At 45.8% G+C, this 17,502-nt stretch overlaps 1 protein-coding gene across 1 annotated transcript in view; it reads right to left on the bottom strand.

Moving 5' to 3' along the window:
* Positions 1 to 1,483: 1,483 nt before the first annotated feature.
* The window catches only part of dagla (diacylglycerol lipase, alpha), a 63,830-nt gene continuing 47,811 nt past the window's right edge, over positions 1,484 to 17,502 (bottom strand). The window contains 3 exon segments of the mRNA XM_066647874.1: positions 1,484 to 5,050; positions 5,588 to 6,192; positions 8,017 to 8,177. Of these exon segments, the coding sequence (XP_066503971.1) occupies positions 4,539 to 5,050; positions 5,588 to 6,192; positions 8,017 to 8,177 (1,278 nt within the window). The 3' untranslated portion in view covers positions 1,484 to 4,538.

Raw genomic sequence — 17,502 nt, 5'->3', positions numbered from 1 at the left:
TGTGTGTGCGTGTGTGTGTGTGCAGGCAAGTCTTAAATACATTCTCATTCATGAAAAGTAAGGACTGATAAGGTAGCTGGCAACAATAGAAAGAAATATGTTTCTTTTGAAGACCAATGGCTACATCATTGATTATTCTTAAATCAGCATATATCCACAGATAAATACTTTCCCATTTATAATATATATCAATATAGCTATAGATTTCAGATAAATTCATCACTATGATACATCATGATACAGCCATTTTTCTTGATAATGTCCCATTGGATCATTTTCCTTCAAATAAAATTTAAAATAAAGACTGGAAATATGACAGGTTTATATTTGCATAAAATAATCACGTGGAAAAAAAAGAGACAGTGCTATGCACAAACACTAAGTACAGCAGGGTGTCCTTACAGAGAGAGAGAGAGAGAGAGAGAGAGAGAGAGAGAGATGACATCTTTAAAGAGACAGTCTGACTAAAAATAAAAACACAGCCATGGCTCACTCTGATGTAAACACACACCTCCAGTCAGAGGTGTGTAGAGTCTCCTGGTGTGAAGATCAAAGAACACACTTCTGCTGATGCGCTTTGAAGGTGGGAGGAGTTTCCTGGTGAATACCTTACTACTTTATATGATTAATTCAGGATTTTAACCCTCTGGAATATAACCGCCGCAGGAGTGTAACAGTGTGTAGTGAGGTCCATGTGAACGTAGGGGTTAGTGATATGATGTTTTCTATTTAATAATAATAATAATAATAATAATAATAATAATAAAACACATTTGAAGCTGCAACAATGTTATTTGCGTTTCATTCAATGGAGAACAAGTGAAGTTTGCGGAAGGAAAAATAATCACTGAAAACAAATACATCTCCAACTCAAATGTGCTGTGAATGTTTAGAGATTAAAATAAAAATGAAATATTAACCGTTTAATGCACAGACTGCCCCCCGTAGAGAAGACTCAGTCGCGGCAGTGACGACGTGGACGTGTAATATTCACATGGAATGATAAACATCACTGAATCGAATTCATAAACAGTGTAAACATTTAACCCCGTAGAGTCAATAAGAGCCATTTAAAGGGATGCATTGATGTGGGAGCTGTGGGCGGAGCCTTATGTTATTCATGTGAATATCTGGGTCATAAACATTCATTAAACAGGCATTTACAGAGAAATGAAGCCTTTATTCCTGTGCTGTAAATGGACTGTGTACTGGTTGATTACAGTTGAATGTGCTGTGAATCTGACGTTTCTCCACGGTGCTCAGTTCCTAAATGTCATTAGTGTTTATTAGTTTCTCTATTTCACCGTTTCTCTTTTTTTTGTAAATCACTCTGTGTATCGTTTTCTGACCTGAACATGACACACACAATTATGAGCAGGCTTTATTCATATTTATATTATAATAATTCTTAGTGTAGTTTGTATTGTAGTGACCCCCTGCTGTACTCCCCCCCCCTCCCCTCCCCCTCCACACAGACACTAGGTTTACTCCCGCTGTTTAAAAAAAAAAGGCCCAAAATGCCTGAAAAATCAAAAAGAAAAGGAAACACTTCATTCAGAAATAATAGAAAAGGCAAGTCAAACCGTAACAGTTACTAAAATATTCATCGTAATGATAAACCACCAATTATTATTGTAATATAGTCAACAACAACAGTAGAAATGATAAAAATGCAGATGAAAGTTCCCTAAAAAAATCAGTTTGCTACTGGATCTGTTTGAGAGAGTGAGAGGAATTCCACTCCAGTCCCCGCTCCCGGTGTGAAACAAATCGAGCATTTTATAAAGAGTGAAAGAAGAAGGGCCTTCAGAAACGTCAGCGTGAGTGGGGTGTGGGTTTGGTGCCTGACGCCGTCCGGTTCCTTCCACCGACACACGGTGGGGAACAGTTCAAAAAGAAATAACACAAACTCATCGTAATATTCAGCTCCTACACGTTATTGTTGATATTTGGCAGGGTGTCACTTTGGCAAAAAAAAAAAGTGAGTTCCACAAGTGAATCAAGATCATCGATGGTCAACAAACGTCCTAAAAATGTTACCGTTACAAATAAGCATTCATGGTTTATTCTCATGCACACCATAACACAGTCATAACTCGTATATCAGAAATCATAAGTGGCCCCTGCACTTCAAAAAGGACACAATCTGTAGTGCTGCCCTCTCTCAGACCCACTCTTCTTCATCTGTTCTTTATTAACCTGAGGAAATGTCGCCTTTACTCGTCTGCTCCTCTCCTTCAGAGGCATCCCACTGATTTCACTCTAATCTCCGAACGGAACAGTGCCGACGTAAACGCGGTGACGGAGAGCGGGGTGAAGGGAGGACTCTGAGCAGCGGACAGTGGTGGTGAGTGGTTTAGATTCACACAGAAAGTTACTCCACGAAACGGCGAAATGGAGACGCGTCTGGGGCCGACAGGTGCGTCCCCGGCGCTCGGAGGGCCTTCAGGTCACTCCACATCTGCGCTGTGAAAGGTAATGTGTCCTGAAAGGTCCTCCGCAGCAGGGAAGCGCCTGCCCTGGACTGAAGGATTCACTGGACATTTCTGTCTGGAAATAAACACAGAGCGAGGGTGACATATCGTCGCTGTCCAATCAAAAACACGTATCTCCGTTTTTGTCCATTTGTCACTGGTCCCTCAACCCCGGGGGTCATTTAATGACGAAGGAACCAACGCTCCATTGACTTCCACTGAGATTTAAGGAGGTTTTTCCTTCTGTGAAGTTACCATTTTGGGAGATAGGTGTTTTTTGATTGGACAGCGACGGCATGATCACCAGGAAGTGTTTGAAACGTAAGGCGTAGACGACAAAGTTGAGCTTTGATGTATTTTAATGGTGTTTTATGGCAAAGCATTCCGTTATTTTGTAAAGATTTCCACTGTTCTCCGTCATCATCCTCTCACTGTTCCATATAAAGCTTGTCACACGGGTGGAGGTTAATAACGGAGGGGAAGAGGAAATTAAATGTGTTTGTGCTGGAGACATGGAGACGCCTGGTTCCATTCACCACCACTGTTTAAATCTGCACCAGAGTCCACAGGGTCCTCCACACCTCAACACTCTCCATCAGTTTGTTTTTACTTCACACACTGAATTATGAGACGTTTAGAATAAAGCAACAGGAATTCCTCTTACGCCTCGCCGTCCCTTTATTGTCATCCCTTCCCAAGAGGAGTTCCCTGCAAATCTGGCAACTTCACACACGTTATTGTTCGGTGGCGTTGATATGAATGTAAACATAAGATTAGATTAGACTCAATGTGTGATTCTGGTCGTTGTTTTGTGCAAAGCTTCGTCCGTACGGCAGCGTTAAGAGTCAGTTGTGGAGTCAGTGTTGGAGTCTTTCGAGGAGCAGCTGGTCTTTTCTGAGATCAGACTGGAAAATGTCTCAGAGTAAGAAAGAGTTCCGTCCCCGCTCTCTTTCTCTGGACGTTCCTCTGGACGTCTCGGACTCGTCGCGATGCTACGCATGCAGGCTTCGACGAGCACATCCAAGAGAGACAGAAAAGTGTGGTGTGTGTGTGTGTGTGTGTGTGTGTGGGGTATACACTACTGTTCAAAAGTTTAGATCACTGGTCGTTTAAAGAACTGCACATTTTTAATTCAATACCAAAACACAAAGGGATTTAAATATTATTTAAATAATAACTATTGTTTAAACTTTACATTCAGTGTCAAATCACAGATTATCTGCCTCAGTATCAGATCACCATCTTTCAAATACCTAGAATTATGTCCATTAAGTGTTATTCAGATGATATTATTCAGACTCCACTATTGAGAACATACTCACAGCTTCATTTAGGATCTAAACGTTCTATTAACGCGATAAAAATGAATCTTACTAAAAGCGCATCAGCCGTGTCAAAGGTTTGGGCCATGGTCCGATTATAAACGTGTTCTATACAAAAATAAAAGTTGGGTCACTGTATTTAACAACATTCAAGAATAAAATCATTTCTGAAAGAATCAAACTTTCTTTTGACTCTCCGAGTCACTGAACCATTTCTTAAGAAAATCACATATGAATCATCTTTAAATCTGAGATGTAACAAAGCACTGAATCGTTTTATAAAGATCTGAATTGAATGAGTGAATCAACTCATTACCTAAAGAATCAAAAATGGAACAGAGTTCCATTTAAGAGTTCATCATGAATCGATTCCTAAAGAATCATATCAAATGAAGCTGAATTGTAGAGTTAGTCATTTCTGCTTTGAATCATTTCTTAAAGAATCAAACTGAATCTTGCACTTTCTGATGTACTGAATCATTCCCTAAGGAATCAAATGCAATGATGCACTGAATCATTTGATAAAGAACTAAATTGACCTGTGCGCTCTCTGCTCCACTGAATCATTTTCTAAAGAATAAAAGCGCTGATGAATCGAATGGAACCGAGCACCTCCTGATTTCGTAATCGAGGGAGTCTCACGTCTCCAGCGGCACGTCTGTGATTTTAAACTTTTGAACCGTAGTGTGTACAGACACCCACAGACGACGTGGGAGAGGTTGTGAGTCAGTTTATGGGTCACTTACACCATGGAGGAGAGTGTGTTTTCCTCAGGGTAAGGACAGGCCGTGGAAGTTCGTAGAGAGGAGTGGTTCACTGGTAGTGACCCCTCAGGCGGAGAGAGGTCGTTTAACTCTCCGGATGAGGACAAGGGGAAGGAGGGAGAGAGAGAGATGCCCGAGGAAGGGTCCGCAGAGCCGGCGAATGTGCGAGGGGGCTTGGGGACCAGGTTGGGCTCCAGAGTTGCCCTCACCAGCAGCTGCCGGCTCTCTTTGGCTCTCTGCTCCTCACCCTGAGCCTCAGAGCCTCGTCCAGACTCAGATTCGGCGTCAGAAAGCTCCAGAGGGGGAGAGCCGCTTCCGTCCAGCCGGAAAAGAGAGTCCAGATACTGAGCGAACTCCAGTACGGCCTGGCTTGGGTTTCCGTTGGACAGCGGGGTGGAGAGGGACGGACCGCCCTCCATGTCCACTTTCACCTCCGCTCGGTTCCTCTGCTGTTTCTTCTCCTCCGTGCCAGCAGAGGGCACCCTCACGTCTGTGAAACATAGAGAAAAGAGCGAAACACCGGCTCAGAGACCATTATATCACACCGCCTTCCTCTGATTTAATAAATATACATTTATTTGTGCTCATGTCTCAGGATATAACCCTGTCACATTCATTAATTCGGGGGCCAATTACCCCGGTTGTCCACAAGGGGTCCCTCATTCATCTATAGTAAGTGCTAGACAGGGCGACACACATTCACTCAGTCACTCACACACACACCTGTGGACACTTTCACACACTCACCTCACAAACGGTGAAGACCCCTAGTGCCCTGGAGCTGTGGCAGAGACTCCACCTGCAGCGCCCCCTGCTGCCCCTCTTTCTGCACAGTTCATCTATCATCTCTTTATAAAAGCATGAAACAAAGTGGCATGCCCTGGAGCAGCTGAACATGAGCCTAAAGTCACCCTGCCCAATGCCAGCTGAGCCGAGAGGGGTATAACACGGGAGGGGTGCATTAAACCTTTCCTGTTCTGAGTTGGATGTAAACACAGTGATTAATGAAGGATAGATTGTGCCTTACCTTCCTCCTTTTCTGCCCCCTGTCCAGTCCAGGGTGCCCTGGGGCTCATCTCATGACGGTTAGCCACAGTTAATCGTCGATTACACTCGAAGGTCTGGGAGGACGGCCGTGAGAGCGCCCCGTGCTGGCCGCTCTGAGCTATGGCAGTCTGTCCGAGCTGGAGCGGTGGAAAGAGGCTGTTTCTCTGGGCATTTTGTTTCAGTTCAGGAGGTGTGGGGCAGCAGGGTCCTGTTTCTCCCAGCTCATGATCCGGAGAGGCCTGCAGGAGCCCGTCTGCTCCCAGTAGCTCTGTTCTGGAGCTCAGGGACGGGTTTTCTTCAGGAATCGGAGCATCTAGAGGGAAGGGAAGTGATCCCAGGCAGGGAGAGCCCCTCAGGGCTGCAGAGGATCGTCTTGAGTCCAGGCTGTAGACTGACTCTACGTCCGAGAGGCTCTCCATCACTGCCAGGGGGGCTTTCCTCTCCCTTAGCTCCACGGACAGACGCTCGCGAGCCTCCGTCAGAACCACAGACACTGCTCCGAGACCGGGACCAGGACCGGGACCGGGAGGAGGAGGGGGACACTCGCAAAAACCGTCCAGAGAAATCTCAGAGCGGGCACACGATCTGCAGAGGAGAGAGAGAGGGGGGGATAAAGCAGGAAGGGTGGGAGGTGAGGGAGGAGAGGAGGAGGGAAGGATGAGAGGGGGAGGAAGGGGAGGAGAGTGTGGGTATTTAAAATATAAAAAAGCAGTACAGAAAAGTTGAGGGAAGAAAAAAAAACAATGAGAAAAAATTTAAGTTAAAAATTCAAAAGAGGAGAGAAGAACAATTGCCAAAAGAAAAAGAGAGAGCAAGAGATAAACAGTTAGAGAGAGAGAGTACCAAGTGTACGGAAAGTTGGGATTGAAAAGAAAGAAAGAGAGAAAGAGAGAGAGAGAGAGAGAGAGAGAGAGAGAGAGAGAGAGAGAGAGAGAGAGAGAGAGAACAGAAAGTTTAAAGAAAATAGGGATTAAAAGAAATGACGAAAAATGCCAGATGGAGGTGAAAATGAATTAGTGAATAACACGGAGAGAGAGGGGAGTAAACAAAAGTGTGCGAGAGAGAAACAGCCCAGAGAAGGTGGAGGGGTGAAGTCGAGAAGAGGAGGAGCAGAGGGATGAGAGGAAGGAAAGAGCAGAGGAAGAGGAAAGGTGTGTAAGTGGAGAAGACTGAGTCATTTGGGCGGAGTTTATCTGCTGTATCTATTCTGAGCTTGTTTACTGAACCAGAGCGGCCGGTGAGGGGTGAGGGGGTGGGGGCAGGAAACTACCGTATGTGCTACAGTGGGCGAGTGAGCGAGCGAGAGAGAGAGAGAGAGAGAGGGGAGAGTTATAAACTTACACTCAGTTTATAAATGAGGTCAAATACCAGGTCAGTACAGGACTCTTTTTAGAGGACAGCTTCCTTAAAGGGGCAATCAATCATTTTTCACCAGCAGAAAGTAGCATACAGGCCCTTAGAGGGCTACAGATACCCTGGCCGTTTGCCTACATCCCTAGTGAGGAAACGAACAGGAGCTCAAGCCCGGAGCTGCACAGTCTGAGACAGGGCTGTGCTCTCCTGGTTCTCCTTGGCTGAAGGGGGGGGGGGGGGGGTCGGCTTGTGCTACCTCAGGTCCAGTCCCTCGGACCCTGAGAAACTCTGAAACTCAGTTAATAGAAAGGCGAGAGCCTCTGGACCATGGAGACTCCAACCTGGAGGAGCACTGTTCTCTGTGGAACCTTCAGAGAGAAACATTAACTCAAAACCGAGTGTGCTCTGTTGTTAGAGCATGGCCCACGATGCTGAGCACAACCTAGTCCGTGTCCCACCTCTGGAGAACAGGTACACGCAGGGACACGCAGGGACACGCAGGGACACGCGGGGACATTTTTACCATAAAACTACAGCTTTAAAATCATTGGGATGCTCCACTGAGCGGTAACAGGGAGAGAGCAGAGCCTCTGTGGGTGCTACTCTTTGCTGGTCCTCCTCTGCAGGCCTCAGGCCCCTTCAGCTGATCAAGAATGGACCTTCAGGGGGTGTGGTCACTTCCACATCTTTATTATTTTAATTTTCTTTTATAAAACACACAGGACGAAGACTCAGACGGCTGTCGTTCCCTGAAATGATCCGGTGTACGCTCCGTAAAGTGGGTCCATAAAGCTCACATTGTGTGGAGAGGGTGACTGTTTAAAACAGGTTTAGTTCATAATCAGTGACAGACCAGGCCACTAGGTGTCAGTATAACGGCTGTTTCAAAACAAAGAACGAATCAGTGGGGACCTGACTGAGTGAATGCCCTTTCATTTAAAGCCCTGGGAAATGCATTACAAAGAAATGATTATGATTCAGATGATAACAGTGATGATGATGATGATGATGATGATGGTGATGAAGGCGGTTGGTGTTTTAGTGTCAGGGACTGACCGGACGCTGCTGTTCCTGCGGTGCGTGGGAGGTGAGGGCTGCTGGGAGTTTGAGGCTCCGAGGAAAATGGTCTCAGCGTTCAGGTCCACTTCTGTGGGACTGACCATGATCTTCGCCGCTGAGAGAAGAGCTGTTTTCCCTTTGTTATAGTTCTCCAAAACCTACAGCGATGGACAGGAGGAGATGGAGGGGAAGAGGCAGGACATTGTAAGGAATACTTTTTTCAAAAATGTGGCTGATGTCTAATACACATTTCAGATTCCTTTTCTTTCTGTTGTTTATTTTCTGAGTTGAAAAAACTGAACACAAAATATAAACAGTGCAATAAATACATATTTAAAATGTTCTCCCAATATGTTCAAGACGTCAGATAAACTGTAGACGATACACGTCTGTACACAAACGTCAGACAGATGTAATCTGAGAGCTGTATCCATCCATTCATTATCTGTAACCGCTTATCCAATTCAGGGTCACGGTGGGTCCAGAGCCTACCTGGAATCACTGGGTGCAAGGCGGGAATACACCCTGGAGGGGGCACCAGTCCTTCACAGGGCAACACACACACACTCACACATTCACACCTACGGTCACTTTTGAGTCGCCAATCCTCCTACCAACATGTGCTTTTGGAGCGTGGGAGGAAACCGAACCACCCGGAGGAAACCCACATAGACACAGGGAGAACACACCACACTCCTCACAGACAGTCACCCGGAGGAAACCCACGCAGACACAGAGAGAACACACCACACTCCTCACAGACAGTCACCCGGAGGAAACCCACGCAGACACAGGGAGAACACACCACACTCCTCACAGACAGTCACCCGGAGGAAACCCACGCAGACACAGAGAGAACACACCACACTCCTCACAGACAGTCACCCGGAGGAAACCCACGCAGACACAGGGAGAACACACCACACTCCTCACAGACAGTCACCCGGAGGAAACCCACGCAGACACAGAGAGAACACACCACACTCCTCACAGACAGTCACCCGGAGGAAACCCACGCAGACACAGGGAGAACACACCACACTCCTCACAGACAGTCACCTGGAGGAAACCCACGCAGACACAGAGAGAACACACCACACTCCTCACAGACAGTCACCCGGAGGAAACCCACGCAGACACAGAGAGAACACACCACACTCCTCACAGACAGTCACCCGGAGGAAACCCACGCAGACACAGAGAGAACACACCACACTCCTCACAGACAGTCACCCGGAGGAAACCCACGCAGACACAGAGAGAACACACCACACTCCTCACAGACAGTCACCCGGAGGAAACCCATGCAGACACAGAGAGAACACACCACACTCCTCACAGACAGTCACCCGGAGGAAACCCACGCAGACACAGAGAGAACACACCACACTCCTCACAGACAGTCACCCGGAGGAAACCCACGCAGTCACAGAGAGAACACACCACACTCCTCACAGACAGTCACCCGGAGGAAACCCACGCAGACACAGAGAGAACACACCACACTCCACACAGACAGTCACCCGGAGGAAACCCACGCAGACACAGAGAGAACACACCACACTCCACACAGACAGTCACCCGGAGGAAACCCACGCAGACACAGAGAGAACACACCACACTCCTCACAGAAAGTTACCTGGAGCGGGAATCGAACCCACAACCTCCAGGTCCCTGGAGCTGTGTGACTGTGATACTACCTGCTGCGCCACCGTGCCGCTTCTGAGAGCTGTATTTTGGGCCAAATCTGGTCCTTTATTTAGTCCAAATCAGACATTGGAATTTGGGCTCTGTTCGGTCCAAGTTTAGTCTGAGACTTTCAGAGCATTTACAACATTTTAACCACTTTTAGACTTGGAGAGACGTCTCCTTGCGGACATCTTTTCACCTTTCATTTTCACCCAAATATAAAGACGGCTGAGACAACATTCTGATGTTCACTATGTTCACGAGTTCGGCAGCGGTCTAAGCACAGACTTCCTCAGTCTCAGTCTCTCTGGGTGGGTAAGATGGCCCCTTTCTTTCCTCTCTGTCCATGGTGCTGGCTGGTGTCTGGGTAGTATGCTTTCGTGGTCACCTTAAGACGCATTGCAATTAGTATCAGTTTGAAAAGAAGTGGTGGATTGGCCTCACGAGTTAGTCTCCACCCGGTCTGCAGTTGGAGACGGAGAAAATTCAGAAAAAAATTGGGGACAGAACAAAACGGTAATAAAAAAAACAACAAAAACAGTTGCAAACGACTCCAAAGGAGTGAATGAGAGCTGAGTGTAGCGAGAGCTAAGATTAGCGCGAGAGGAGAGGTGCGAGAGCGGAGAGTGATGAGAGTGAATACAAGAAAGAGGCAACAGAGCTGAAATGTCACATCGAAATTTTATACGGACTCAGAGTCAAAGTCACGGAGCCCTTCACAAAGGCTTTGTTCCTTTGTTTAAAAATTAATCCTCACAGTCTCTGGTGTTTTCTCTCTTTCTCCCACACACACACACACACACACACACACACACACACACACACACACACACACACACACACACAAAGAGAAGAGTGTCAAAAACACTCTGAAGCCGGGGTGAATTACACATTTTCCCAGCACACTCAGTCCAGACACCACCACTCATTTGATTCATGTTCAGCCAAAACACACTTTAAATTCATGCTGCTTGTTTTTCAGGAGAATAGATGTGAAAGAGTCCAGGGAACAGAAAAATGGTCTCATAAAACCTAGTGTCTCATCAGAATGTGTTTCGAAGGACTCATTTCTTATGATGTGTGGTTTAGGGCGTGTTTCCAATGATATAAGTGTCTCAGAAAGCACTGCACTCCCACAGCACAGAGCAGAACGTAGACGCGTCTGGCACCACCTTGTGGAAAATGTTATGCTGACTGTGCATGAGTGAGTATGTGAGTGAGTGAGTTACAGGTTCAGTTCAACAAGGAGATTCACATCTAATGCCATAACCCTTCATTGGCCATTACACATTATTCTGTTACTATTGCTATGTCATTTAATTTTACCATATTTTATGATCAGAAACAAAATAAATCTAGGCTTTATAGAATTAATGAAGTGCTGATGATATAGCAGTCAATAACACACTGTTTACATTAAACTGCTGGAGTTTATGTTACAAACACAAAACACATATAAAAATGATTATTCATTCATTCATTCATTCATTGTCTGTGACCCTTATCCAGTTCAGGGTCGTGGTGGGTCCGGAGCCTACCCGGAATCACTGGGCACAATGCGGGAACACAACCTGGAGGGGGCGCCAGTCCTTTACAGGGTAACACACACTCACACCTACGGACACTTTTGAGTCTCCAATCCACCTACCAACGTGTGTTTTTGGAGCATGGGAGGAAACCAGAGCACCCGGAGGAAACCCACGCAGACACAGAGAGAACACACCACACTCTTCACAGACAGTCACCCGGAGGAAACCCACGCAGACACAGAGAGAACACACCACACTCCTCACAGACAGTCACCCGGAGGAAACCCACGCAGACACAGAGAGAACACACCACACTCCTCACAGACAGTCACCCGGAGGAGACCCACGCAAACACAGAGAGAACACACCACACTCCTCACAGACAGTCACCCGGAGGAAACCCACGCAGACACAGAGAGAACACACCACACTCCTCACAGACAGTCACCCGGAGGAAACCCACGCAGACACAGAGAGAACACACCACACTCCTCACAGACAGTCACCCGGAGGAGACCCACGCAAACACAGAGAGAACACACCACACTCCTCACAGACAGTCACCCGGAGGAGACCCACGCAAACACAGAGAGAACACACCACACTCCTCACAGACAGTCACCCGGAGGAAACCCACGCAGACACAGAGAGAACACACCACACTCCTCACAGACAGTCACCCGGAGGAAACCCACGCAGACACAGAGAGAACACACCACACTCCTCACAGACAGTCACCCGGAGGAAACCCACGCAGACACAGAGAGAACACACCACACTCCTCACAGACAGTCACCCGGAGGAAACCCACGCAGACACAGAGAGAACACACCACACTCCTCACAGACAGTCACCCGGAGGAAACCCACACAGACACAGAGAGAACACACCACACTCCTCACAGACAGTCACCCGGAGGAGACCCACGCAAACACAGAGAGAACACACCACACTCCTCACAGACAGTCACCCGGAGGAGACCCACGCAAACACAGAGAGAACACACCACACTCCTCACAGACAGTCACCCGGAGGAAACCCACGCAGACACAGAGAGAACACACCACACTCCTCACAGACAGTCACCCGGAGGAAACCCACGCAGACACAGAGAGAACACACCACACTCCTCACAGACAGTCACCCGGAGGAAACCCACGCAGACACAGAGAGAACACACCACACTCCTCACAGACAGTCACCCGGAGGAAACCCACGCAGACACAGAGAGAACACACCACACTCCTCACAGACAGTCACCCGGAGGAAACCCACGCAGACACAGAGAGAACACACCACACTCCTCACAGACAGTCACCCGGAGGAGACCCACGCAAACACAGAGAGAACACACCACACTCCTCACAGACAGTCACCCGGAGGAGACCCACGCAAACACAGAGAGAACACACCACACTCCTCACAGACAGTCACCCGGAGGAAACCCACGCAGACACAGAGAGAACACACCACACTCCTCACAGACAGTCACCCGGAGGAAACCCACGCAGACACAGAGAGAACACACCACACTCCTCACAGACAGTCACCCGGAGGAAACCCACGCAGACACAGAGAGAACACACCACACTCCTCACAGACAGTCACCCGGAGGAAACCCACGCAGACACAGAGAGAACACACCACACTCCTCACCGACAGTCACCCGGAGCGGGAATCAAACCTACAACCTCCAGGTCCCTGCTGCATAGCCAATATTATTAGTTATGGGAATGATTAGTCCTTTATCATTAGTTTCAAACACACAATACATGAATTAAAATAGGTCGTTTAAGTGAACAGACAATGGATCAGACTCTTACAAACACGGACAACTTCAGTCTCAAACACACACACACACACACACACACACACACACACACTTGAGGTATTAAACATTGTTATGTTTATTAATGTAAACAGGTTAATGAGATTAAAACACATCAAAGTAATCATAAACAACAATAAATGTAGTAATCTATATTCATTCCTTCAGTGAGTGACAAACTATTCACGGCACATATTCACGGAAACGAACAACAAGACGTAACAGTGGCCTTCATAAAACCATAAAGAAACATGATGATGAAAACATCTGGACACCTCTGGTCAAATGACCTCTTTTCCTTCACAGAGAACAAGTGTAAACAGGTTGTTTAACTTCCTTTTGTTTGAGTTAATTTAAAGATGCAGTCTGTGATGTTTTCCAGATTGTAGCTGTTTCCTGTGGGGGTCTGTGAGCAGTGAGATATATTTAACATTTCAAAATCTCTCTATACCATCAGTTCAGAGGCCATTTTGAGTATATGTTTATTATATTGTTGTTTGTTATAGAGATGCTATGTTTATTATAGATCAGGGTCAGGAACAGGCGGGGTGCGGTCCAGTAGCTGATAAATCATTAAGAGCTGTTTAGTTGTGAACAGAGTGTGTGTTTGAAGTGGTGTGACTCTTCTAGTCGTTACGGTGCAGGTTTAGCGCTCCAGGAAACTCACAGACCAATCACATGTGTTTCTGCAGATCACACGTGAGGCTCCTCAGCCAATCAGATCTGTGCATTATGATGAGCGCTGTGACTCCACTGAGTGACACACACAGGGCAGGGTCCAGACGCCGCTGTCCTGGTGCCAGTAAAAACAGCCCAAGGGACGAGATAAAAGCTATTTTGGGAAACTTTCGGGCCGATGGTGTGATGTGAGTTACAACCAGAAACTTTAATGAGAAGGGAATGTTTCTCATTAAATGATGAGAAGGGAAAGTTATACATTATATTCCAGGCCTTGGCTGGACCTTAATCAATTTTAATTAATTACCATAGAGAGAGCGTACGTGTGTTATAGAGAGCGTGTGTGTGTTATAGAGAGCGTGTGTGTGTTATAGAGAGAGTGTACGTGTGTTATATAGAGCGTACGTGTGTTATAGAGAGCGTACGTGTGTTATAGAGAGGGTACGTGTGTTATAGAGAGCGTACGTGTGTTATAGAGAGGGTACGTGTGTTATAGAGAGGGTACGTGTGTTATAGAGAGCGTACGTGTGTTATAGAGAGGGTACGTGTGTTATAGAGAGCGTATGTGTGTTATAGAGAGCGTATGTGTGTTATAGAGAGCGTACGTGTGTTATAGAGAGGGTACGTGTGTTATAGAGAGGGTACGTGTGTTATAGAGAGCGTATGTGTGTTATAGAGAGCGTATGTGTGTTATAGAGAGCGTACGTGTGTTATAGAGAGCGTACGTGTGTTATAGAGAGGGTACGTGTGTTATAGAGAGCGTATGTGTGTTATAGAGAGCGTATGTGTGTTATAGAGAGCGTACGTGTGATATAGAGAGGGTACGTGTGTTATAGAGAGCGTACGTGTGTTATAGAGAGGGTACGTGTGTTATAGAGAGCGTACGTGTGTTATAGAGAGGGTACGTGTGTTATAGAGAGTGAATGTGTGTTATAGAGAGGGTATGTGTGTTATAGAGAGCGTACGTGTGTTATAGAGAGCGTATGTGTGTTATAGAGAGCGTATGTGTATTATAGAGAGCGTATGTGTGTTATAGAGAGCGTATGTGTATTATAGAGAGCGTATGTGTGTTATAGAGAGCGTATGTGTGTTATAGAGAGCGTATGTTGGTTATAGAGAGCGTATGTGTGTTATAGAGAGCGTATGTGTGTTATAGAGAGTGTATGTGTGTTATAAGAGCGTATGTGTGTTTATAGAGAGCGTATGTGTGTTATAGAGAGCGTATGTGTATTATAGAGAGCGTATGTGTGTTATAGAGAGTGTATGTGTGTTATAGAGAGCGTATGTGTGTTATAGAGAGCGTATGTGTGTTTATAGAGAGCATATGTGTATTATAGAGAGCGTATGTGTGTTATAGAGAGCGTATGTGTGTTATAGAGAGCGTACGTGTGTTATAGAGAGGCGTATGTGTGTTATAGAGAGCGTATGTGTATTATAGAGAGCGTATGTGTGTTATAGAGAGCGTATGTGTATTATAGAGAGCGTATGTGTGTTATAGAGAGCGTATGTGTGTTATAGAGAGCGTATGTTGGTTATAGAGAGCGTATGTGTGTTATAGAGAGCGTATGTGTGTTATAGAGAGTGTATGTGTGTTATAGAGAGCGTATGTGTGTTATAGAGAGCGTATGTGTGTTATAGAGAGCGTATGTGTATTATAGAGAGCGTATGTGTGTTATAGAGAGTGTATGTGTGTTATAGAGAGCGTATGTGTGTTATAGAGAGCGTATGTGTGTTATAGAGAGCGTATGTGTATTATAGAGAGCGTATGTGTGTTATAGAGAGCGTATGTGCACACGCTAGTCAGATTATGTGTATTATAGAGAGCGTATTGTGTTATAGAGAGTGTATGTGTGTTATAGAGAGCGTATGTGTGTTATAGAGAGCGTATGTGTGTTATAGAGAGCGTATGTGTATTATAGAGAGCGTATGTGTGTTATAGAGAGCGTATTGATGGTGTTTATAGAGAGCGTATGTGTGTTATAGAGAGCGTATGTGTGTTATAGAGAGCGTATGTGTGTTATAGAGAGCGTATGTGTGTTTATAGAGAGCGTATGTGGTGTTATAGAGAGGCGTATGTGTGTTATAGAGAGCGTATGTGTATTATAGAGAGCGTATGTGTGTTATAGAGAGCGTATGTGTTGTTATAGAGAGCGTATGGGTGTTATAGAGAGCGTATGTGTGTTATAGAGAGCGTATGTTGGTTATAGAGAGCGTATGTGTGTTATAGAGAGCGTATGTGTGTTATAGAGAGCGTATGTGTGTTATAGAGAGTGTATGTGTGTTATAGAGAGCGTATGTGTGTTATAGAGAGCGTATGTGTGTTATAGAGAGCGTATGTGTATTATAGAGAGCGTATGTGTGTTATAGAGAGTGTATGTGTGTTATAGAGAGCGTATGTGTGTTATAGAGAGCGTATGTGTGTTATAGAGAGCGTATGTGTATTATAGAGAGCGTATGTGTGTTATAGAGAGCGTATGTGTGTTATAGAGAGCGTATGTTGGTTATAGAGAGCGTATGTGTATTATAGAGAGCGTATGTGTGTTATAGAGAGTGTATGTGTGTTATAGAGAGCGTATGTGTGTTATAGAGAGCGTATGTGTGTTATAGAGAGCGTATGTGTATTATAGAGAGCGTATGTGTGTTATAGAGAGCGTATGTTGGTTATAGAGATGTTATGTTTATAATGAAGATGTTGAGAGAGCTCCAGGAGAGTCTGGAGTTTCTGATGTTTCCTGGTGTCCTGCTGTTAAAGACTCTGGTATATAATCACTGGAAGTTGATGCTGATGATACAGAGTGCAGTGTAACCGCAGCGTTGAGTAGTTCAGCATTTTCTAGGGCAGCTGAAGACTGTAAAGGGGTCTGGGTTACAGCGGAAGCTCCTTCATTCTCGGGGATAATGAAAGGACAGACGGCTAAATTCGGAGAAAAAAAAGACTCTTCTGAAATGAGAGGACTCAGAGGGGAGTCTGGGGGAGTGTGAGAAACATCACCACCGCCGCCAGCCTCCTCATCTTCAACCGCAAACTTTTCTGAAAGGAAAAACGGGTTTTCCAGCACCTGCAGAGACACCAGAACACATCACTGTACCAAAAACGTCCAGAGCACAGGAACGAGCGGACACAGATGCTGCGATCAAAGCTTTGGCCAAGAAGAACGAGGAGAACAGGAGGAGAAGAAAAGAGACATGTTAAAAAACAACCTGAAGGTGCCCAAAGTGAAGGAAACATGCCTCAGAGTGCAGGGCTGCAACTAGAAAATCAAATCATGAATCCATTATTTACGCAAACGATTCGACGAATAGCCGGTTACAGCAGATTAAATGTGGTCTGCCGAGGTCGATGAATTAAACTACTGTTCACAAAGAGTTAAATTAATTAAATTATCATCAGGAAAAAAGCATGTGCTGTTTCATTTAAAGGTACAATGTGTAAGATTTAGCGGCATCTAGTGGTAAGGTTGCAAACTGCAACTAACTAAATACCCCTCCCTGAAGCGTCCTTTTCCAAGCTACTGCTTCAGCATAAAGTTAGACCCACCCTCTAGAGCCAGTGTTTGGTTTGTCCATTCTGGGCTACCGTAGAAACAGGGGGGTGCCCCCTAACATGGACGCCACTATTAGAAGAGGACCTGCTCTATAGAGATATGGAGGACTCATGCTAAGCTAACGAATATGCAACAGTTCATAGCTAGAGGTGATTAAACACTAATGAAGTCCTGTTGAAGTTCTGCAAACACATCCCTCAATCTTACACACTGC

This window comes from Hoplias malabaricus, chromosome 16 (genome assembly GCF_029633855.1).
Source record: "Hoplias malabaricus isolate fHopMal1 chromosome 16, fHopMal1.hap1, whole genome shotgun sequence".
Lineage (NCBI taxonomy): Eukaryota > Metazoa > Chordata > Actinopteri > Characiformes > Erythrinidae > Hoplias > Hoplias malabaricus.
This window is presented reverse-complemented; position numbering and strand designations above follow the sequence as displayed.